The sequence below is a fragment of the Alligator sinensis genome, unplaced genomic scaffold, assembly GCF_000455745.1.
Source record: "Alligator sinensis unplaced genomic scaffold, ASM45574v1 scaffold653_1, whole genome shotgun sequence".
NCBI lineage: Eukaryota > Metazoa > Chordata > Crocodylia > Alligatoridae > Alligator > Alligator sinensis.
The window spans coordinates 424,048-449,178 of NW_005842498.1; the positions used below are offsets into that span (position 1 = coordinate 424,048).

General features: G+C 48.8%; 1 long non-coding RNA gene, 1 pseudogene and 1 gene segment (V, D, J or C); 2 read left to right on the top strand and 1 right to left on the bottom strand.

Moving 5' to 3' along the window:
• LOC102373252 overlaps positions 1-25,131 on the top strand; it is a 322,638-nt gene that overhangs the window by 263,113 nt on the left and 34,394 nt on the right. The window contains 1 exon segment of the C gene segment in view: positions 2,374-2,393. Within this exon segment, the coding sequence occupies positions 2,374-2,393 (20 nt within the window).
• Positions 18,615-25,131, top strand: part of LOC102370492 — an 8,821-nt pseudogene continuing 2,304 nt past the window's right edge.
• LOC102370333 overlaps positions 22,537-25,131 on the bottom strand; it is a 6,772-nt gene continuing 4,177 nt past the window's right edge. The window contains exons 3-5 of one of the 2 annotated variants that reach the window (XR_324723.3): positions 24,861-24,985; positions 22,958-23,199; positions 22,537-22,765 (exon numbers count right to left, since the gene is read on the bottom strand). This is a non-coding gene — a long non-coding RNA (uncharacterized LOC102370333). The remainder of the gene's footprint in view (positions 22,766-22,957; positions 23,200-24,860; positions 24,986-25,131) is intronic. The other variant, XR_001358635.2, reaches the window with a different exon arrangement.

Genomic DNA, 25,131 nt, shown 5'->3' on the forward strand with positions numbered 1-25,131 from the left:
CAGAGACTGCTCATTTATGACCAGATTGCAAGTCAGCACCTACACACCTCTGCCTTTGAACTCTCTACCTCCCTAGTCAGAAACTGGGCTGGAGTCTGTAAACCCATTCATGAAACACCCTCCAATTTGCCCCTTGATGCCCTGAGCTCTCCAACTCCTCCCTCAAGGCTCATCAGTTTCTTCCTCACACCCTGAGTTCAGAGTTGTGGCCCAGGCAGTGATGCAGGTTGTCCCAGTATGAGAGGTAAGGGTTGCTGTCCTGGTAGCTGAAGATCCAAGGTCCATGCTCCCTTCATCTAAAACGCTTTGAACCTTGTGATCTGCCAGAACAGTGCTCTAGCCTCTAAGATAAGGGGGGGGGCTGCCTGGGTGCTAGGTCCCAGAAGCAAGCTGGGAGTGAGGGGAGGGGGAGGGGGAGGGAGAGAGAGGTGGGGAGCACATGCTGCATAGCTCATCCAGCCCACAGCTGCCCCTGCAGTGCTCTGCACAGGGCCAAGTTGCAGGAGCAGCTGTGGACTGGGCAAGCTCTGCTGCACACAGCTTTTGGTGGGGCTGTTCCCAGGATGGCTGCAGCTGGTCAGGTGGTGCTCTGCTCCCCTTGCTTCCAGTGGGAGCTGCCGGGCTAACGCTACCTCCCAGCCTGGCTAGAGCAACACAGCAGGGGCAGGAGTGGGAGGAAGAGCCGCTACTGAAGGTGAGAAGAGCAGCACCTGGCTAGCTTTAGCTGCAGCAGAACAGCCCTGCTGGAAGCTACATGCGCTGGCTGGGGTCTAGGACAGCAGGGCTGCTCTGCTCCCCTTACCTCAAGCTGCAGCTCCTGCTCCTGCTCCTGATGCACCTCTCTGAGCAGGGTGGAGTTTCAGCGGGGCAACTTTGGCCCCAGCATGTGGGGCTCTGGCTCCTGCTCCTGGCCACCTTCTACCTGCTCTGCTTGCTCATAGGTGGCTGCTTATTGCACCAGGCCAGGAGCTGCAGCCAGAGCCCTGCACACTAAGGCAGGAGCTGCCCCGCTAGGCCAGATCCAGCCTGTGGGCCATGTTTTGCCCAACCCTGGTCATTCTCCATCCTCTTTGAAACCAACCTTCATGTTGTTGAAGCTGTCATTAAATCTTCCCCATCTTTTTTCTTCTCCAGACTAAATAAGCCCAGTTCCCTCAGCCTCTCCACAGAAGTCATGTGCCCCTGCACCATAACCATTTTTGGTGCCCTCCGCTGAACTCTGTGCAGTTTGCCCACGTTCTTTCTGTAGTGGGGGGCCCAAAAATGGATACACTACTACAGATGTGACCTCACCAGTGCTGAATAGAGGGGAATAATTATTTCCCTTGACCTGCTGGCAACACTCCTACTAATGCAGCCTAGTATGCATTATGCCCTCTTCACAACATGGGCACACTGTTGCCTAATATTCAGCTTACTGTCCACTGTAAACCCCAAGTCCTTTTCTGCAGAGCTGCTGCTTAGCCAGTTGGACCCAAGCTTATAAAAGTGCATGGGACTGTTGCAACCTAAGTGCAGAACTTTGTACTTGCCCTTATGAAACCTCAAGAGATTTCTTTTGGTCCAATACTCCAGTTTGTCCAGGTCTGTCTAAATCTTAACCCTACCCTCCAACATATCTACTACTTGCTGAGGGTGCACCCTATTCCATGATCCAGGTCATTGATGAAAATACTGGGGAGAGGGGGAAAAGCGGCCCCAAGACAGACCCCTGGGGCACTCCACTTGATACCAGCTGCCAACTAGACATTGAACCACTGACTACTACCCTCTAAGCCCTACTATCCAATCAGTTTTCTATCCATCTTATAGGCCATTCATCCAACCCATACTTCCTTAGCTTGCTTGCAAGGAAGTGGTGACAGATAATATAAAATATCTTTCTAAATTCAAGTTATATCACATTCACTGGTCTCTCTGTATCCACAGAGCCAGTCATCTCATCGTAGAAGGCAATCAGGTTGGTCAGGCATGACTTGCCATTGGTGGCTCCATGCTGACTGTTCCTAATCACCTTCTCTTCCAAGTGCTTAGAAATGGATTCATTGAGGATCTGCTCCATAACTTTTCCAGGGACTGAGGTGAGGCTGATTGGTCTGTAGTTCCCTGGATCCTCCTTCTCTTTCTGAAAGATGGGCACTATATTTGCCCTTTTCCAATCATGTGGGACTTCTCTAAATCACAATGAGTTTTCAAAAATGATGGCCAGTGGCTCTGCAGTCACATCAGCCCACTGCCTCAGCACCCTCGGATGCATCCCATCCAGCCCCATGGACCTGTACACATCTAGCTTTTCTGAATAGTCCTTAACCTGTTCTTTTGCCACTGCTGGCTTCTCACCTCTTCTCCAAAGTGTGCTGCTCGGTGCAGTAGTCTGGGAACTGACCTTGCCTGTGAGGACTGAGGTGAAAAGGGCATTGAGTACTTCAGCCTTTTCTGCATCCTCTGTCAGTAGGTTGCCTCCCCAATTCAGTAAGGGACCCACACTTTCCCTGATCCTCCTCATACTGCTGAAATACTCGTAGAAACCCTTCTTCTTACCCTTCACATCCCTTGCTAGGTGCAACTCCAACTGTGCTTCAGCCTTCCTGACTTTGTCCCTGTATGCCCAAGCAATACTCTTATAATCCTCCCTAGATGTCTTGTCAGGCCAGGACTCTCTTGGTCTGCTATCTGGTACCATGTAAACCAGTACAGCCTGCTCCATGGTTGGGTTGTTCGCAACTAAACTGGCGCCCCCACCAGGGCTCGCCTGGGTGAGGACCGTGTGTGGATACCCAGTAGGACTAAAAACAAGACCTGTCAAAGGGCAGATGAGCTCTCTGTGAGCCAGCAGCCATCCATACCTGGAGAGGAGATGGACGCCACCAGGTTACTCTACCCAAACAATCACCAACAATGCAAAGCAACTTAACTAACCTCATCATAGTGGAGGAGGGTTGTTACAGCATGTAAGGTGCACAATGGTCACAATGGCCTCAGGACTGATCTAACCTCCATACCTGTTTGTCCAAGTTTCTACTTCTTATAAACTTCCTTTTTGTGTTTAGCTTACTGAAGAGTTCCCTGCTAAGCCAAGCTGGTCTTCTGCCATACTTCCAGCACATTGGGATGTTTTTTTTCCTGTGCCCTCAGTAAGGTTTCTTTAAAGTACAGCTCTCCTGGACTCCCCTCCCCCTCAGCCTGGCTTCCCAGGGGATCCTGCCCATCAATTCCCCAAGAGAGTCAGTCTGCTTTTCTGAAGTCCAGGGTCCTTACTCTGCTGCTCTCCATCCTTCTTTTCCTCAGGATCCTGAACTCAGTTATCTCATGGTCACTGCTGCCCAAGTTGCCATCCACTACTACATCCCCCACCAAATCTTCCCCGTTTGTGAGCAGCAGGTTAAGAAGAGCATGGCCCCTAGTTGGCCCTCCAGCACTTGCACCAGGAATTTGTCCCCAACATTCTCCAAAAACTTCCTGAATTGCCTGTGTGCTGCTGTATTGCCCTCTCAGCAGATGTCAGGGTGACTGGAGTCTCTCATGAGGACCAGGGTCTGTGACTGGGAAACTTCCACTAGCTGTTTGAAGAAAGCCTCATCCACCACTTCCTCCTGGTCTGACGGTCTATGGCAGACCCCCACCATGACATTACCCTTGTTGCTCTCCCCTCTGATGCTAACCCAGAGACTTTCAACAGGCCTATCTCCAGTTTCATACTGGAGCTCTGAGCAATCATACAGCCCTTTTACATACAGCACAACTTCTGCTCCTCTTCTCCCCTGCCTGTCCTATCTGAACAGTTTGTACCCATCCATGACCATGCTCCAGTCATGCGCGCTATCCCACCAAGTCTCTGTTATTCTAATCATGTCATAGTTCTGTCCAAGGACATCCATTTCTTCCTGCTTGTTTTCCAGGCTCCGTGCATTAGTGTACAGGCACCTGAGGTAACTAGGCAATAACCCTATTTTCTCAGGAAGAATGAAAATGCCTCCCTATTGTCCCTTCCTGCTTGCACTTCCTCCAAGCCACTCATTTCCCTACTTACCTCAGGGCTTTGGTCTTCATCCCCTGGCAAACCTAGCTTAAAACCCTCCTCACTAGGTGAATGAGCCTATCTATGCAGATGTTCTTCCTTCTCTTTGTCAGGTGGATCCCATCTCTTCCCAGCAATCCTTCTTCTTGAAACAACATTCTGTGGTCAAAGAAACCAAAGCCCTGCTCGCAACACCACCTGCACAGCCAGGCATTGATCTGCAGGATGCATCTGCTCCTGCTTGGGTCCTTCTCCTTGACTGGATGGATTGAGAACACCACCTGAGCCCCGACCCCCTTCACCCTTGGACACAGAGCCCTGTAGTCACTTTTGCTCTGCTCAGAGTCTCCCCTGGCAGTATCATTGGTGCCCACATGAATGGGCAGCATGGGGTAGTAGTCAGAAAGCTGGATGAGTCTCAATAATAATTGATGTCATATATCTTGACTTCAAAAAAGCCTTCGATCTGGTATCCCATGATCACCTCTTGGCGAAACTGGCCAATTGTGGCCTTGGGTCCACCACGATCTGCTGGCTGGGGAATTGGCTCCGTGGTCAGACCCAGAGGGTGGTAATAGACGGAAGTCAATCATCGTGGTGCTCTGTGACCAGTGGGGACCCTCAGGGCTCTGTCCTTGGACCCATATTGTTCAACATCTTCATTAATGATGTGGACATTGGAGTCAGAAGCAGACTGGTCAAGTTCACCGATGACACCAAACTTTGGGGCAAAGCATCCACACCTGAAGACAGGAAGGTGATCCAGGCTGACCTGGACAGGCTGAGAAAATGGGCAGATGAAAACCTGATGGTGTTAAACACTGAAAAATGCAAGGTTTTCCACCTTGGGAGGAAAAACCTGCAGCATCCTTATAGGCTCGACAGTGCTACGCTGGCTAGCACTATGGAAGAAAGAGACTTAGGGGTCATCATTGACCGCAAGATGAACATGAGCCTGCAATGCGATTACCGCTAGTAAAGCGACTAAAATGTTGGCTTGCATCCATAGATGCTTCTCAAGCAAATCCCGGGACATCACTCTCCCATTGTACTCGGCCTTGGTGAGGCCGCAGCTGGAGTACTGCATCCAGTTTTGGGCCCCACAATTCAAAAAGGATGTGGAAAAGCTTGGGAGAGTCCAGAAAAGAGCCACACACGATCAGAGGTCAGGAAAACAGTTCTTATGATGACAGGCTAAGATCTATGAGGGTATTTAGCCTGGAAAAGCACAGGCTCAGGGGTGATCTGATGGCCAACTACAAGTTTATCAGGGGTGTCCATCAGTATTTGGGGGAACGTTTGTTCACCAGAGCGCCCCAAGGGATGACGAGGTCAAACGTTTATAAACTACTGCAAGACCGTTTCAGGCTGGACATAAGAAAGAATTTCTTTACTGTCCGAGCCCCCAATGTCTGGAACAGCCTGCCATCAGAGGTGGTTCAAGCACCTACATTGAACACCTTCAAGAGAAATTTGGATGCTTACTGGGATCCTGTGACCCCAGCTGACTTCTGCCCCTAGGGCAGGGGGCTGGACTCGATGATCTTCCAAGGTCACTTCCAGCCCTAATGTCTATGAAATCTATGAAATCCTTCTATGACATCTCAGATCCAGGCTCCAGGCAAGCAACAGACCTTTTGAGATAAGTCAGGCTGGCAGATGGACGCCTCCGTCCCCCTCAAATGTGAGTCTCCAACTACCGCTACCCATCGATTCTTCTTGGTGGTGGTTGTCTCAATCCTTCCAACCTTGGGGAGGCCTGGCCTGTCCTCCTGCACCAATGGAACATACTCCTCTCCGTCTGTTGCTAGGGCTCCATATCTGTTTTCCAGATGAACTGTTGCAGGTGGAGATGAAGATTTCTTCTTGCTGCCAGAGATCACAAGCTTCCAGCTTCCACCTTCCTGGGAATCCATGTCTTCTCTCTTCTCTAGTGCTGCCTTTAGCAGTCCTTCCTCCACAGTCCTAGAAGTCCCTCTCAGCATCGAATCAATGAAGTCTTTGTGGCTGAGGATGCTTCAGAGCCTTGCCATCTCCTCCTGTAGCTCTCTTGCCTGCTCCCTGAGGGACACCAGGAGGAGGTACTGCTCACATCGCAGACACTCCCTTACCTGGCTATCACTGGAAGGATCCTGCAAGCCACAGTCTCCACAGTGCCAAACCCAAGACCTTGGTGGAAGCTTCAACAATAAGCGGTCCTGCCTGGACAGGCACCTCATAGGTGCAAGCAGAGACAGTGGCAGTGGTTCTGGCATTGTAACAACCTCCAGCCATTTCCGTGGGTCCGTGAACACCGCATGCCCCCAGAGGCTGGGGGGTGAGCACAGTGACCACCAGCAGGGAGCAGTGGCAGTGTTGACAATGGGGACATGTCTGTGGTGAGCAGGGAGCTCCCGCAGGCAGCTGCAGCAGTAGCGGGGAAGGGGGCTGGCAAGCACCTACCAGCAGTCGGCAACCACCCACAGACGCCGTTGCCACCGTCAGCAGTGGCCAGCAGTGATCAGAGACTACCCACAGACAACGCCGGTGGTGTTGGCAGCGAGGGCAGGGGGGTGGCGAGGAGCGACCGCCCCCAGGCACCACCGACAGTGTTTGCAGCACTTTTTGCACGGGGTGCACTGCCAAGCTCAGGGGGGAGGGGGGGTGTACACCCGCGTGCAGCCCCTACACGTCGCCAATGCCTGGGTGAAAAACTTAGCTCTTTCTTTCTTTTATTTATTTATTCATTTGTCTATTTATTTATATTTATAAGAAAGACCTACGTTTTTCACATTCCCAAAGCGTAGACTTTAAGAACAGCACCAGAAATCATGCAAGTTGGCAGTACTGCATGCTTAAGCTTGCCATTTTCTTCCAGGACCCAAATATCTCCCTCTCATAGTCCTCCAGGGGCCTTAGCCTCAAAAAGGCAATAAAGTACAAGACTGAGCTATAACGGGCCTGGGATGCAGTGGTTTGAGTAGTCATCTGGAAGTCACAGAGCTGCTGCCCCCTCTCTTGATAAGAGAGTACCAGGAATCTGTGTCTTCAGTTCCCTGTGCCCTATCCACTCAGCAACTGGAGCTAAAACAAGGGAAGGGCTACCTCCAGGGAGTAACCTTGGCTAGCCACGGATTTTTGGCTACTCTTGTTTTTGTGACTTAGCTGCACATGTGCATCCCCAGTGAGTCAGACACTTTAAAAAACTTGCAAGGGGTTTGGCTATTGGTAAAGGAAGGTGAGGATGGAGAGGCCTCAACTGTGGTGTTACACATTTGGGGAGATAATATTCTGCCTATGAGAAATCAAGAGACTCAGGCCAGGCCCTCTTTTACCTCAAAGTTGTCAAGTGGGTACATATGCAGCTTTCTGCATCGTAATGCACTAACCATGATCCTACTCCACTGTACACAGCAGCCGCGGAAAAATTAGGGCACAGAAATTACTCACATGTATCCATTTCAGCCTGAAAACCACTAAGTGACTGCACTTGGCCTCCAACAGAGGGTCAAAAGAAATCCAGAAGAGCCAGGTTGGTTGTGTTTGCCATCTTCAAAGCTAAACTGCGATCATAATTTATCAGGAAAAGTACTCCCAATATCTAGGTAGATCCCTGTACCCTGAGTCAGCAGGACACCCTGAACAGTGACTGTTTGCCATGGTGGAGATTTTGTAGCAGAGCCCACAGGTGGAGATGACCTTTCTGGATCACTTCTAAGCATGTGCAGGGAGCCCAGTTCAATCACCTGCAAAACTTTGCAGACCAAAGACACTCAAGGAATCCAGCCCCCTTAGTGGTTTTGTGGCTATTCTGCAAAATGGAATGGGATTACAGTTAGTGATTTTGATCAGGGCTTTCCAACTCATGGTGTAAGGGCTATATGTGGACTCTGAAGGTTTGTCCAGCCACCACAACCTTCCTCACCCCCAGGTGCACCTAGCCCAGCAGCCAGGAGGAGGCTGGAATACCCTCACATCCCATACAGCGAAGGGAGCCAGGCTGCCTATGCTGCAGGGGGATGTGGGGGGAGCTTCTTGCATGGCATATGCAGGCAAGAGAGTGTGGGACCTGGACTGTCCGTACTGTGTGCGCAGTGGAGAGGGGTGTTGGGCTCCCCACACAGAACATGGACAGGAGACAGAGAGGTGGGCTTCCTGCACTGTGCACACAATGTAGGAGGGTAATGAACAACTCATGTGATTTGGGAGGGCCAGGGACCTGCGTTCCAGCCCCCAAGGTGTATGGGCCCTGGGTCTGTAGCTCCAGGCTGCTTGCAAATTGGCCAGCCCTCAGACAAATGAAAGTCAGGTATAGGATCTGGGCCTTCATCTTTCCCTTTGGGAAATCCCTCTAGCTATTTCCTCCCTTCCTGTCTCCAGTTGCTAACTAAATATTTCTAAGCTGATGCAAGATCCTGGGAAACAGCAACCTGGTAGGAGTGGGGTGTGGGGAGATTAACTCCTTCCAGAGGTATAAAGCAGAGGGAGGTTTCTACACTATATGGTCTCGCAGCAGATATCTGCAGACATACTATGAAGTTCCTCCTGATCTTGCCTACCTAGGAGCAGTTGGTGAGTTTTGCAAACCCTATTTTATTCGCAGGATCCTCCAACTGTCCTCAGACCTCAGTGATTCTCTGTTGTAGGCTCTAGCTTTCTATACCTATCAGGTTTCTCTGCCTTTCTTTCAGTCTTCCCTTTCTCTGATTTTTCTCATGTTCGTCCCCTTCAGACCTGTAACTTTCTCAGCATTTCTCTGCTTTTGCTTACATTATTTGAACAAAAACTCCATTCAAGCATCCAAGAATGCCACATCAGGACAGGGAGAGGACAAGGTATGAAAGGAACCATTCCCAGCCTCTTCAGCCAGTGCCCATTTTTCTGGGAGCCAAAACATCAGCTCGTCTCCTAAACAGAGCAGCAAGCCACTTGCCATTTTGCCATACTCGTCCACTTTCCCTTGGCCTTTGCTAACAACAGAAACACTGCACAAGGATTTATACTGAAGCTGGAGTTGAGCAGAGCTGTGCTTGAGAACAGCCCAAACAGTGGTTCTGCCACAAATAATATCAAACTGTCACGATATTATCAAGGGTCTTGTGTTGCGGGTCTCAAGGAAGACACTCACCACAAATTCAGCCTTCCTTACTGATGTATGTGTACTGTCTTTCAGTATTGGAAAAAGCCCAGAAGCTGTGTCCATAATCCTGGCAATGCTGCATTGGACCTCTCACTTCAGAGACCATCAGGTCTCATGCAGGAAAGATAGCCGAGCAGAGGGCAAACGGCAGCTCCATAATCCCTTCTGACACTGAGCAGATTCTTGGGTAGCAGTTTTGCATACTCTGCCCTACAGCTGGCTCTTGCACAGAGTTAACCATAAAATAGCTAACACCATCCACCCCAGTGCTTGCAGGGAACTATCTCATCTTGGACACAGTCTTCTGGATCAGGATCATCCAACTGGTGGCCAGCATGTGTCCTGCAAGCTGCAGTTTACATGAGATGCCCATCTCTCCCACTGCCATGCATCAGGGAAAGACCCAGGGGTCTGTGTACCACCTATGCAGAAGGAGCAGGGGGCCATGTGCTGCCAGCACAACCTGCATGGTGAAGATGATCCCAGGGGCATCGCCTCTCAGTATGAAGCCTGACAGGACTGCATTGGACAGCACTGGTCCAGATGAACCAAACCTGAGAAATACTGTTCTCAAGAACACTGCTTTTGGCTTGGTGCTTTCCTCAGTTCTCCTTTACACTGCAGGAATACAGTAACCTGAATCTGCCAGCGGGAGACATGCCTTAAAGCAGGGACATCAAATTCACCTGGGGCCCCAGGCTGGCTCCAGACTGCAAGGCTGCTGCAAGTTAGATCCATCCCAGGGCATGAGGGCTGCCACAGTGCCTATGCAGAGTTCAGAGGTGGTAGGGGCAGCAGCAAGTCCTCTGGTGGCCTGGTGGGCCAAATATAGAGGCTCTGTGGGCCAAATCTAGCTCATGAGCTAGGTTTCACACTCCTGCCTTAAAGCAAATGCACATATAAGACAGAGCCTCAGGTACTGTCATGGAACTAGTAGGTGCATCCTCCTGAGCTCCTCCATTAACTTCTTTCCTCTTTGTGCCCTTCCTTGGTAAGTCTGGAGGAGTGACCAGTTCCTCCTGTGTACCGCACAAACCTGTGAGAACTGTGAAGCCAACAGGAGCATCAAAAGTGCTTGCAGCTTCACATGCCAAACCCCCTTCTTTGCCTATCGATGCATCTCTGCTGCATGCAGAGAGGTGACAGGACTGTCTTCACTAACTTCATCCCTTCCCTCAGTCTCATGGCCCTCACCCTAAAGCCATAAACAAACTCAGTTTCCCAGGGTCAATTCAGCAAGTGAATTATGGCCTAAAATACCTGTAGTCCCAGCAAGGCTCAGCACAATCTCTAAGCGCAACAGCAGACAAAGGTGGACTCTGAACTTCTCAGTCCCAACACCTTGTTCTTATTTATGTTAATTGCTGCTCCAGATACTGAGAATAATTGTAGGAGGGGTCAAAAAATAGGCCCCATTTTCCATACTGCCACCTGCAAGGACACTATATTTGTAAATGGCAATAACTATCAGCAAGGTAGTTTCTAGGGAAAGCACTGACCTGATCAAAGACCAGAATGTGACCCTCTGCTTGCTCCAGCTCCTGTACCGGCCTTCCAAAGTGAAACTGCCTCCCCACCAGTCAAGCAGGAAAACCGGCAGTGCTGCCGGTATTTAAATGCAGCTGCTACTCATAAGGAGGTTTGTTCTTGAATCAAGTTGCTGTGGCAATGCTGAGTGATACTCAACATGTCAGCAAGGCCTGGTATTAGGACCCTCTAACCCTGCTGTGCCCTGCTGCTCTCTCCTTTCCTAGTCCCCTGTACTTCTGGGCACAATTCTGCATGAAGAATAGGCCCTGCTCTGCCAAAGCCATGACCCCAAGCAAGGGAACCCAGCCCTTGCTTATCAGGCATCCCCTCCCCAATGTTAAGGAACTGCAAAGTAACTGCCTGTTCTTTTGGGTAACATGGACCTCTATAACCTGCTCCTTCACTCCAAGTATTTTACCACCCTGTGCTCACTTTCCAGTCATCTTCCCCAGTTACTGTGCCTTGGGTCAGGGGGCACAAATACTTAGCACCAAAGGAGCAAAGCCAAGTACATCAGTCTGTGCCCCACTGAGTGCAACCCAGGATCCACCCATCTGTGCAGAGACACTTGTGTACCTGAGTGTCAAAAAAAGTCTGCACTGACTCTTTTACACCATAAAAGAGTCCCTTTTCTAGCCCAAAACATAAGGCCCACTGCCATATGAGCAAGAGGAATCGGTGAGAGTACATATTCTCTGTCTTCCTTGAAAATTCTAGAGATGGTGTCAATACTATGGGATCACATCCCTTTTTTCTTCCCCTAAGCTAATATGCTTGCTGTTTCCCTCCACTGCTGTCTTTCACCTGACAGATTGCAGTATGTTAGCAGTAGGTAGCCTAGCTATGTAAAGTACTTTAGGACCACTCAGGATTTAAGGCGTGATAGAAATGTCCAACTCTGTCTCTCTGGCAGTATAGCATCACAGCTGTTGCATTCCAATCCTCTTTTAATCCTCCAATCCTCTTTTAATCCTCAATCAGAAAATGATGCATCACACCCATCTTCCTGAGGGCCATAGGCATAACGTATGGAAGACTCATGGGGAGTCTTCAGAGAGATGAAGGAAGTTCCCGATATACCAACACTTTGGGCTTTTGCCAGTTCCCTGGGGGCTTCCTGGATGCTGTGGCATTTCAGATCACTCTGCTCTGAGATACTGTTCCGATACCCAGTTTGCTTCTTTCCCTCAGTTACTCTTCCTGTTGAGAATGAGGATGACAAAGCATCATCCTTTTTACCTGCCCAAAGGGTTCAGTGCCCCATCAGGCATCTTTGACCCTGCACACACACCCTGTTTTCTTATGAGTTGTCCCACGTAATTTTTGTGTAATGTTCGGGAGCCCAGCCGCCTTACTTTATGCACAGTGGCGGCCCCCGAAGAATTTTTTTTTTTTGAAAGAAGGTTCCAAGGAAAGACCTGCCCGGCAACCCGCCGGGTGCCAGTAACACTGACGGCCACCTAACGGGGGTGGCCCAAGGTTCCCAACCGAAAAATTGTAGAGGAACGACAATAGTGCCCCATCAGGCATCCCTGAATCCTGGATACCACTTCTTTGGGGACTCCCTCAACCAGCAATTGGTTGCATCAGCTGCTCACTGCTAGAAATCTTGAGTGATAAAGACAGAATCATAGAACCAGGAGGGACCTGTACGATCACCAAGTCCGGTTCCCTGCCATAGGCAGGAAGTATTGGGCTCAGATGAGCTCGGCAAGCTGCTCACATTCTACCTGTCTGATAAGCACAAACTGTCCAGGTGAGATCTTTTTGGGTTCACCAGCTAATCAGATTTATCTAGACAGGACCCTTGGGCCAGAGCAACAACAGAGTGTTGCAGGATGTGATATGAATGATGCAGAAGAGGGTATTGCCTCCTACTGTCCACTCTCCTTTATCCCTATCAGCTTGAACATTGTGCCAGCAAGATGTTCCTCTCTACTCCCAGGCACTGCAGGTCCCAGGAAGTTGCTCTCTGCATTTAGATTTACAGTTGGCCACCTGTTTAGGCCAATTCCTGAACCTGTTAGTAATGTTCTGTCCTTCTTCAGGTGCTCTAGAACAGTGGTTCTCAACCTTGTTAGACTCAAGGCACCCCTTGGAAAATGCCAGATTTATTTTCACTTGTTTTTTGACTATGGTAAAATAATAAAGCAATTTTTGTGTTGCAAAGAATTCAGAAAGACCACAGTGGGTCAGAATGTTTGTTTATCTCATGGATTCCTGTATGATATCTCTGGGTTTTATCTTGTGAATCACGTTTGTACACCTAACAGTGCTAACGTAATGTGGCACCCCATGGCATACTTGAAAAAATCAAGGTACCCCACAGTGCCACAACACTCCGGTTGAGAAGCACTGCTCTAGTCAGGTCTATTTTGTCCCTTCGTTGTCTAACCTAACCTGTTAAGATACATTGCTGTTTGGCTGCATGTCTGCCCCATCTTCCCTTGATATAACTATATTTTACTGGGGAGGCTGAGCTGATGACACATCTGCACACAAACAAGCCAAAACTTCCAACAGAGGCAGGGAACTTCTGCACTTAGTATCCAACTGAATTGGTGATAGCATTTCATACTGACTGAGGTCAAAACTGAACCTACCTCTTCAAAGAACGGGCTTGGAGATGCAAATAGGTAAGAAATGGTGAGCTGCTATTGCTCCTACAACATTTACAAACAAGGAGCAGTCACCATTCCTTGATGCATTAAGGGCCTGGTGAGCTTAGCTGGCTATGAGCTGCATGGAACACCCTGAGCAGGCTCCAGGGGATGGATTAGGCCAGGGTTCTCCAGCAACCTCATTAGGCGGACATGTCTCGAGAGAAGGAGCCTTCCAGCCCCGCACCTCCTCCCCTTGGTCCTCAAAGCCGTTAATTCTTTTGAACAAAAAAATTGGATCTGTGGGCTACAACAGGAGAGCCTCTGGACTGGGTATTGCCTTGCCAGTTCTGCCTTACATGAACAATTAAATATTCTGTATCACAGAGCACTGCTCAAGAAGGGCAAGGCATCCCACTTCTGAATGCTGACCACTTGGGGCAGACACAATATTCCCCTTTGTGGCCTGCTTTGGTTCTCTGATGCATTGAGCTTCTGCTCCCATTGAAGGCAGGAACCCAGAGCTAATAGACCCCAGTAGCTGTCCAATTGGAATAGAGACAGGAGACCCAATCAGAACTGCTCCTCTTTTGAACAGTGACTGAGAACAAGTGTCTGCTCTCCCCAGTATTCAAACTCTTGAGACATGGCCAGTACCGCGCTCATGCGTAATTGCTGTTTTACTGTTGATTTTGCAATCACATGCAGATGTGGCGTGGAGAGTATGATCTCAGCACGTAAGAAGGGACTGAACAGGTTATCAATCCTGCAAAGATCATTCAACACCTGTAATACAACACAAGGGCCATCAATAACGATATGCTGATCAAACTGGTAACCCCAGCAAATTTAAGTATGTCAAATCCATCAATCTGCCCTCCCGCTAGGCAGCTCCTGACACCTGGTTTCTAATTTCTGGATGGGGAAACACCCTCAGCGATGGCCATGAGGTTGAAAGAACATTAAACATTATACATAGACCCATTCCCATAATTCCTGGGTGGGCACCACATACATTTCAATCCCATTTTGCAACACTCAGTGTCATGCCAGGACTGACCTGCCCATGCAACACTGTTAAGGTTCTTCAGCCCCACCTTGCAATCACCATTTCCTACTGATGCAGTCACTGGGATCTTCACACACATCTGCTTATAGGGACCAACAGGTCTTGCTTCCCTCTATGTTTTTGGATTCTCCAGTCCAGATGTCTGCCACATTAAAAATAAAGTATTTCTTATTCTACTGTCTAAGGTGATTCCTAACCCAATCCCCTTCCTCTTGGGAGGTGACTACCCTGATACTCTCCTCTGCTTGTGGGCTCTGATCCTGCCTGATGCTGAGTGTGAATATGCATATCCAGGGGAAATCACGTACAATATGATGTGCATAGGATTCTTTGAAGGTGGCAAAGAGTCCTGCCAGGTGAGAGCCCTTTTCTGTTCCCTTTGTTTGAAGAGGGTGGGATCACCTTTTTTTTCTCTCACCTCTTTTATAACTTGTGCCAGAACTATGAGCACCTCTGTCATGATAAGAAAACAAAAATATTTACCAGATATAAGGGTAAAGACAAGACAAGACAACAGTGAACCACTGGCCATTTTATTTGGCCTTTTCGCCTGGTGGACCAGCTTCAATCCAGTTTCTTATTGATGGGAATGACTAACATTAACAGAGCAAAGATTGAGTTGTGGGGACCTCTCAGCTCCTCATATCCAAGCATCCAGCACCAACCCATTCTCAGAACAGCAACATTTGGTTGCATGGCATTTTCTACCCCCTCTGAGTGCTGGATGAGGTGGCAGTCACCAGAAGGAATGATATGTAGTTCCCTTCCTCCAAGCCCACTTGAAGCACTGGAGCCTGTATTAAGCACTGCGTCTCACACCAGACTTCCAGGATTCTTGTGTAGCTAGAAGGAGGAAACCTTTCTGGACAGTGTTGTATGCTCATGGAGCTTGTATTGAATACTGCAACCCCAAAACCCTTTCCCTCAAAGGGCAATTCTGGTGGCCCAGTCATGTGTGATGGGGAGCTCCAGGGGACTGTGTCCTGGGGGATTGGCTGTGCTCTGAAGGGTTACCCTGGTGTCTACACCAAGGTCTACAACTATGTTTATTGGATTGAGGAGACTCCTGCCAAGAACTGTATCATCCACTTCCCTTTAGTTTTCTTGGGTCATTTCCCTCTCTCCTGACTTATTCAGCTATGAAAAGAAAAAAAAAACCCAAAAAACCCTTGAGAGCCACACACACCAGAGGCTTCTTGTATCCCCCTTTCTCTCTAAAACCCTTCCTCCATGACCTCGTCCCATCCCTGTCTATGGAGGGACCCTCTGCTGCCCAACTCCTACCTCATCACTCACATAGGTATTCTGGGTCTCCCAATGTTCCCACCCCACCATAAACCACTTCTTTTAAGTACATAGACTGGAGCAAAACTGCACTTACCAACAGCATGAACCAATCCAAAATCGTGTGAACAATGAGAATAAAATGCAAGAACAGGCAGTGCAAAAATTTGTAAGCCTCATTAAAGCTCATTATCATGTTTCTCAGAACCCCACGAGCCTCAAATCACAGACTTGAAATAGGCAGCACCTACTCAGTCTTACCAGTATAAAGAATAACACCTGAATTACAAAGCAGGGCCAGGAGCAGGGAAAGCAAGTATGGCTGCTGTGACAGGGTGAGTGATGGAGGCAGTGGGGTGAGCAGTGGCGGGGCAAGCAGCAGTGGAGCAAGCAAGACTGGGTCAGCATAGTCCTCACTCATTCTCCTGCTATCAACAGCACTGTCCAATAGCACCCCATAGCCCTGGGTTCTGGAGCAAGACCTGCCCCCATACCTGTTACTTAGGAGGCCCATGGGCCAGAGGGAACAGGTCTGCAGGCCAGATCTGGCTTGTGAGCCATAGGTTTGATGCCCCTGATGTAGGCAATAGGCAACAGACTGCGCCAGGTGTCCTGTCACATAGTTAAGTGATCTTTTTTGACCATATAGGTAGAGTTCACTATATCACAGCCCCATGGTCTACCCCAAACCAGGGATCCTAAGTGCTGTGTCTGGAGCAGTCTTCAAAGCCGATGCCGTCTGCACAGCTGTAACAGGGGATTGCTGTACACATGCCTTATCTTCCCTCTCTCTACCCACCACTGTTTCCCCATTTTCTGAGTCATAACTCCAGTCTGGTCACCAGCACTCTTCCCCCCTCAGGTCCCAGACTCTAGTGGCTTAGGAGCCTGCATCCTCTCAAAGGGCAGGTGTCTCAGTCCCACAGAGACCATATCCTTTGATTCTGCAGGCTTTAACGCCCTTTTCTGGAATGACCAAGGAAATCCCTGCTCCTCTGGGCTCCAGCCTGTCTGAAGCACATTAAGTCACTGCTTTCCAGTGCCTTGCCTTCACCACTCCCTATTTTGTCCAAGGGGAGGATTTCCTCCTCACACCCCATGAACCTCCCTGGACATTGGATCCCCTGGACTCCATCATTAGGAAAGGTTCCTGTCTGAGTCTGGTCTTTGCACCTCTGTGGTTTCTGGAACAGTGAGGGAGGGACGGAGTAAAGCTGGGACTAAGGGAGGGGCACAGCACAGCCCATCAGCCACTCCCGGCCGTTCTGGAATCACCAGGGCACCGAGATTCTTTGGGTGTCTCCATTTCAGCTTGAAAGCCCTTCTAAATGACTGTACTTGGCTTCCTACAGGTGATCAAATGAGATTCAGAAGAACAAGTTTGGTTGTGCTTACCATCTCCAAAGCTCAGATGTAATCATAATTCACTTTAAAAAGCATTACATTTTTCCAGGTTGATCCCTGCATCCTCAGTCAGTAGGGCATTCTGCACAGTGAGCATTTGCTATGGTGGGGTTACAGGTTTCCCTCAATTTATGTGGGTTCTGTATATGTGAATTCGCTCATATGCGATGACCCTTTTTATACCCCAAATTCGTTATATGTGAATTAAGTTCACTCTTACGCGATTGGCTCTGGGGGGTGGGAGCCGCTTGTCCCAACTCACCCCAACCCCTGGGCCGCGCCGTTACATGGTGCAGGCAGGTGGTGTTGGCTGTTCCTGGGGCTGCTGCAGCAGGGGCTGAGATGAGTGGGGACAAGCAGAAGCTCGGGGCACAGCAAGGTAAGTCTGTAGGGGAAGGGGTGGCAGAAGATGCGTGGTGCAGTCCGTCGGCCACTCCCAGGGCTGCAGTAGGGAGCAAAGCAGAGGGAAGTATGAGTGCGGGGTGCGGGATGGAGGGGTACAGCTCTTGCTGCTACTCACACCCCAAGAGGGCTGTGGTCTGGGGGGGCTGCACTGGGATCTTCCTGGGGGGTGCATGTCCCTGGATCTCTGCACGGGAGTAAAGCAAGCTCCCACTGCCAGCTGGGGCTGGCAGTGGCACCGGGCTCTTCCCAGCGCTTGGCAGCAGCGCTGTGAAGCCAGGTTGGGGGGGCTATGGCAAATTTTGTGGTGTCATCAGCCCCCCTCTTATTGCTGAGGCCTGCCCCGAGTGCTGGGAAGAGCCCAGTGCCACCAGCTCTCCTCCCGCATGCAGATCCAGGAGCACATGCCACCTGGGAAGAGCCCAGTGCAGCCCCCACAGCCCGCAGCCCTCCTGGGGTGCACAGAGCAGCAAGAACCATGCCCCCTCATCCTGCACCCCGCACCCATCACAGTTCCCCCTGCTTTGCTCCCTGCTGCAGCCCCGGGAGTGTCCGATGGGCTGTGCTGTGCCCCTCCCCTAGTCCCAGCCTTACCCCCTCCCTCCCTCAGTGTTACAGAAATGTATCCCTATTTGTTACTTTATAAACTGGGTTTCCTTAATTATGTGAATTCAATTTATGCGCAGTTTTCCGGGAACGCGTGTACCACATAAATCGAGGGAAACCTGTATGCAGCAGAGCACAGGTAGAGCCGGTAACACTGCTGACTTTTCTGGATCAGCTCTGAGCATGCTCAGGACGCCAAGTCCAATCACCTGCAGAACTTTGCAGACCAATGTCACTGGAGGAATCCAGCCCACTTAGTGGTTTTCTGGCTATTTTGCAAGGTGGAATAGGATTGCAATTAGTGATTTAGACACATGGAATCCACTTAAGTGCTATGTAAAACGTGCCTCCTAAAAGTGAAATAAGATTTGTCTTTGATTTTCCATTTTAGGAAATGCTCACACTGATCGCATCACCTTCCTGCCTCCAGTTGGAAGCAGCATTTGTCCATGATGATGCAAGACCCTGGGAAGTAGCAAGCTGCTGGGAACTAGGATTGAGGAGATAAGCCCCTCTGAGAGGTATAAAGCAGGGTGAGGTTTCTGCGGCACATGTTCTCACATCAGACAGTGCTACTGGAACATGAAGTTCCTCCTGTTTCTCAACTTCCTGGGAGCAGCTGGTGAGTTTCCCAAACCCATTTTACCCTCCAGATCCTACTTGTCCTCAGTGCTCAGCAGGGCTAAGTTTTAAACTGTGGCTTTCTGTAATTCTAGGTTCCTTTCTGTCTCTATTTCTGCCTGTTCCTGCGATTTCTTGCCTCTTTCTGGTTGGTCACTCTCTCTGCTTATATTTATTGAGAGAGAACTTCAAGCCAAGACCCAGGAACAGCAGAGTCAGGACAGAGACAGGGCAAAGGTTCAGAAGAAACTATTTGAGTACTCATTCTGTGTCCATTTTCCCAGATTAGGCCCTGGCAGAATTCAGCTTGGAGGCCCCCTCATGGTGCATTGAATCTGAGCGCATAAGCTCCTGGCAGCACAGGAAAAAGACCCAAAACATCTGTCTATGCCCCACTGAGTGCAACCCAGGATTCACTCATCTATGCAGAGTAACTTGCATATCTGAGGGTCAAAAAAACCCTCAGCACCGACTCTCGCTGCGAGAGTTCACCATGAGAACAGACATGCCTATCTGCTGCCCTCTGGGCAGGTAGAGAAAATGAGAACCCCTACCCTCTCACTGCTTTTCACTTTGCTTCTGTTCCCCTCTTTTCACAGCCAAGGGGAAAAGCTGAGGGGGCGGTATCAATAGGATTGAATCATTTTCTTTTTTTTTCCTTCTCTAAGCTGATGGGTGCTGTTTCTCTTCTTCTCTCCCCAAAGATGGAGGGGGTAGCAAGCATGTCAGTGTTAGGTGACATTGCTACTATAAACTTGATATTTGTAAAGCACTTTGGGGACTTGAAGGATTTAAGGCCTAACAGGAATGTCCAGCACTGCTTTCCTAACAAAGGAGCAACGCTGTTGAGCTCCAATCTTGTTTGCTTCCTGAGCCAGAAAAATACTGGACACAAGCTATCTGTGTTGGTGGGCATTAAGGGTGTTTGTACACGCCACGATGTTTGATCCTCATTAATTTACCATATGATATCAGAAATGTACAGGGTTGAGAGTAGCGGGTGGGTGTTGCTGCCCCGGGTGGTTGGTGATTGCAGCTGATGGTGGTGGGTGGTGAGCTCTTACTTTTCCGGCTTTTTAGGACTACATTTCCCAGCATTCCCAAGCTGCCAGGGCTTGGAACAGTTTCCATGGGGTTGCATCAATGGGGCTGCTTCCCACCACTCTCCTTCCCTGCCCACCTGCCACTGTGAATCTATTTGTTTAGTGCAACATGCGGCTTTTGGAGGAGTGTTATGAAATGTCTTTGAAATGGTGGGTTGTGGCTGAGCTTGGGGTGGAATATGACCCCCACCTCCCCAGCCACACTCCTAAGGCAGACCCCGGCTGCAGGCTCTTCACTTGGTCCCCATCCACCCACCCACTGCCCACCCAACACCCCCTCTCCCCCCCCACAGCTGGCCAATGAGAGGTATACTTAACCCTTCCACCACAGGACATGATTCAGGATGGCTAGGTATATAATGAGCCCTCCCACAACCACTGGCAGCCTCAAAGCACCACACATGGGGTGGGGGGGGAAGGGTGTTTTGGAAGTGATGGAAAAAAGAAAAGCCAACCATTACACAGAAGAGTTGCTCTCATTCAAATGTTAAGGAAGCCTTTCCCATGCATGCCTGGCCCAGTATTGCCACTTGCTGCTTTTTCTTCTTGTCTGTCTGTCAGGTTCTACGGTGGATGGTTGGGGGGAGGACAACTGTTGCTTGCCAAAAGGTGCTGCAGGATTGCAAGAAGGCTTGCCAGGATTGCTGTATATTGGGATTGGGGGTAAAAAAAGCATTGAACCTCCCATAACAGTCCAACTCTTTCCAGTAAAGCCATCACTCCATAAATGCCCCCAAGCAAAGGAACCCCACGCTGAGGCAGGCAGCAGGGGCACGGTGATCATGTTGTCTCCCAACCCACCCACCCCCAAACTGCACAGACTGATGCATGCCAATCTGCCTATGAAAGAAAACACGCCATGCATATAGACACAATTTCAAATCTTTCTTACAAACATGTGGTGCACTTAAATGATTTTTTTAAATCAAAAAAGGCATAATTTAAAAAAGATTTAAATAATAAAGAAAAATTTAAAAAATAGGATAATAGACAAAATGTAGAAAAAATTGGGATTTTTCTCCTCAGCACCTATACAGCATTGTTTATTTACACTATATATAAAGTATCTATACAATACCTCTACAATACCATATGCTTGTGGCTCTGGTCTACACTTTAACTTTACTGTTCCGTAAACTATAAACACTATACAGTATTACTAGAGGTATGCAAAGAGGGCCCTATTCGATTCGGATTCAGATTTGGATTCATCCTGAATCAGGGACAGTGATTGGATTCGTTGATTCGGATTGCTGTCCCCGATTCAACTCAGCTGAATCCGAATCTGAAGATTTGATGTTGATTCAGAGAGTCAGTAATTCGGACATAGACACGGCTTTAAAAGTTTTTTCTACGTACCTTGAGGTACCAGCGTAGCTTGTGAATGCTGTAATACTGGGATACATGGAGCGTCTCACAGGAGTGTGGAAGGGGTCCTCCACATGCTCAGTGGTAAACCCAGAAATGGACCAGAAGTAATTCCGGTCCACTTCCAGTTCTGCCAGGGAGCACGTGCCCCGCCCCCGCACATCCCTGGCTCAGCAATCGGCCACAGGGGGACCCTGGGTGCCCCCCCCAGATCCAGGAGGCACCAGTCACTGAGCTGGGGAGCGCAGGTGGGGGGCCCCCAGCACACTCCCCAGTGGACCTGGAAGTGGACCGGAAATGCTTCTGGTCCACTTCTGGGTCTGCTGCCGAGCATGCTAGGGAGCCCTCTGCACTCCTATGGGACACTCCATGCACTCCAGCATCGCAGCGATCGCAAGCCCCTGCTGCCTAGAGGTGTATAGAAAAACTATTTAAAGCTGTGTCTATGTCCAAATCTCCGAATCTTTCTGAATCTCTCCAAGCAGATTCAGAGGGTTCTGATTCGATTTGGAGAGATTAAAAGGCCCTCTGATTTGACTCAGATTTGGAGATTTGGCCACCAAATCAGACCGAATTTCTGCTGAATTGAATCAGCAACTGAAGCTTTGCATAGCCCTAAATATTACACTTCCTTCCTCACTCAAAAAAATGCAAACAAAATGAAAGAACACACAAAAAAAATCTCTTATGCTCTTAGTAGAAATATTGCAAGTAGTTGATGCTAGCTATTAAGTTCTGAAATTGTGAATGTTATTTTTTGTGTTATTTTTTTCTCTCTGCCCCGCATGGGCACATGGGTGATTTCTCAGTGAATGCTTGGATTCATATGAATGTAACTGTGTCATGGTTTTAGTATTGCAAAGAAAAAAAAGGGTAAATAAATATCATTATAGGATTGTCAAAAGAGAATGATTCATGTGACTCTTGTCTTTTGTGAAACTATCTTGCATATGTGCATACAGCTGACCCACCGTACCCAAGCATTAGGCTCGAAAGAGTTGCTAATTGCACGCTTTCAAATGCTGAGGAAGACTCTCCCATGCCTGCCCCAGTACTGCAGCTGACCTGTTGTGCATGGGATGGGGTGTTCTGCATGGGTGAGTGGAAGTCTCTCTCGAAAAAAGTTGCTGCACCATCAGCTTGCCGGGATCGCTGTGCATTGGGATTGGGGATAAAACAAGCATTTTGGAAAAGCATTTGACCTCCCATAACAGTCCACCCTGCAACTCTTTCCAGTAATGCCATCACTCAGATAAACCCACACAAGCAAAGGATCCCCATGCTGAGATACGCGGGCGTGGTCATCCCTTCTCCCAACCCACGTCACCTACCCCTGAACTGCACAGACTGCCAGTCTGCCTATGAAAGAAAACATGCACACATTTTCAAATCTTTATTTTAAAAATGGGGTGCAATTACAATATTTTTCTATCATAAAGGCATTATTTTAAAAAAAGTAGATAATAAGTCAATTAAAGAAAATTTCAGAGTTTGTTAAATTAATAGAAAAATAGGAAAATAGAAAAAGGTACAAAAACAAAGTCCTATTTAATGAAAACAATTTGCTTCTAACAGGTGGGTGGTGTTAATTCATGTTTTCCTTAATGCTGAAAATTTTCAATTTCGGATCTCCAAAGTGTTCTGCAAGGAGGGGAAGAAACAAGAAGAATGGGGTTTTGAACCAATGAAAGTCCAAACACTGCCTGCAGACCCATCCCTCCTCCCAAGATCGTGGGACATTTCTGATATTACCTATATATCACCAGGGATGCTGCATATCTTGGGATATCTGGCAGGCAGTGCCCACCTTCCAAACAGTAGTTGCAGACTTACCATTCTGGTGATGCCGCTGCGCTTGGCAGTGCTGAACACTGTGGTGGGTGCAGCAGGCAGGGGGTGCGGGTGGGGGGCACATGGGCACGTGGTGCACATACAGTACCTCTGGTGGAGGTAGGTGCAAAAATGACAGAGGGTAGTAAATACAGTCACAGAACTTCACAATATGGGCTGCTACTCCATTTCTCTTTATTGATTATTCGGTGCCCCCACAGTGTCCTCTGGATGCCAGCGGTCAGCTGTGGAAGCAGGGGAGGGAGGCATGGATGGGCAGGAAGAAAAAAAAATTAACTAGCAGCAATATCTACTGGCCACTACAGAAATAGCACAGCACCACCTGGTGGCAAAGGAAAATATTTACAAGTCTTTGAGTTGTTTAGTGTTTGCACGACACAAATCCATAGATAGGGTGGCATAATCGGTGGCGGCACCACAAAATAAAATGTGTCCAAGCAGCTTTAGTTTAACAGGCTGAAAAGACTTTTAAAGCAGCGGGAAATCTCGCTTGTGCAAACACAAATGCAGTTGTGGTGTTGGCTACAAATGTCCAACTCAAGATCCTTAAAATTCTGGTTTATTAGGCAGATTGAAACACTGTAATGAGCTAAATTATAAACCTTGGGGCTGGTCCTTCCACACACACACACACACACACACACACACACACCCACACACACACACACACAGAGTAGCAAGCTACAAGAGTCAGGTATACCTATCCCGCAGGTGCTGGAGTCTGTCGTTGAGGATTCTTTCAGCGTGGTGTTATCTTCCAGAAGGGGGTCGCCGGCTGGTCCGTCTGGCTGGACAGGTCGGGTGCTGGTCAAGTTGGAGATCAAGAGGGTGCCACTGAGGGTCACTTTTCACTGCCTTTTATCTGTCCTTGGCAGACTTTGGTGACTCCCCAGTTTTCAGGTTAGCCCAATCCAGGGGTCATTGACCCTCATGGGACTTCCCCCCTCGGTGGCTACTGCACGGCATCTGTCAGCTCCAGGGGTCATCCGTATGTACGTGCAGGTTTAGGAGTCAGTTGATGAATTTTGAATAGGGCACTGGGAGTGGTCGATTCAGAGATATTCAGCCCAAAAGTTGGTCCCCGGCATTGATTAACTCAGGCCAGGGCTTCTAGCCCTTGATCAGTGAGGTTTAGAGATTTCCCAGTTGTTGCATTGTCTTCTATTGAGTTCTTCCGTTGGTTGATCTGCAGTTTTCTTAGGTGTTAATTGCTGCCTGCTACCATGTTACACATTCAATCACTGATTCACTTGCTCTTTCAGGGGCCAGCCTGATACAGAGAAGGGCAGTTTGATTCCTGCCCTTGTTAACATTGTTACAATGTATAACTTACTTATGAAATTAAACACATTTAGTTGAAAGTTGAAAGGTGAGGAGTATAAAATATAAGCTACAAATGTAATGCCATGGCACACAAATAGATAAAAATACCAAAATACAAGGGGAGATACAAAATACACACATACACATTTCAAAACACAATTCCTTATCTTAAAGTGAAAGAAAGAAGAAGGAAGAAAAGGTAGAAGAGGAAAAACATATCTAAGGAGGGGAGAGCAACTGCAGGCAAGAGGAAAAGGGGCTTTCTGCTACAGCGGCAGGGTAAGCGAAAAAGATCGTGGCGTGTACAAATGCCCTAAGATACAAAACAGAGACAATTCCAGGGAGTCCTCAGAAATGTGCAGGGGCTGCCTGAAGTACAAACCCTTTGGTTATTGCCAAGTCCCTGGCACCTCACTGAGTGCTGCTGCTTTTCTGGCCACTGTGCTCTGAACTATGGTGTTAGCACTGACTTTCCCTATTTCCCTCAGTTGCTGTCCCTCGTGACTACAATGATGACAGGATTGTGGGAGGCAATGCCTGTCAGAAGGGCTCTGTCCCTTACCAAGTGTTCTTGAATTCTGGGAACTTCTGCGGAGGTGTTCTCATCACCGAACAGTGGGTTGTGTCGGCTGCTCAGTGCTACAATTCGTGAGTGATGAAGATCACATTCTATCCAGCCCCTTGCACCTGTAGGTGAGAATAGCTGGAACTCACAAGTTAAAGTTGAACCTGGCCAGGACCTGGGGCCAGAGCAACAGAGAATGCCACTGTGGCAGGATGTAATGAGGGTGATGCAGAAGAGGACAGTGCCCTGTCCCCCCACTCCTCTTTCC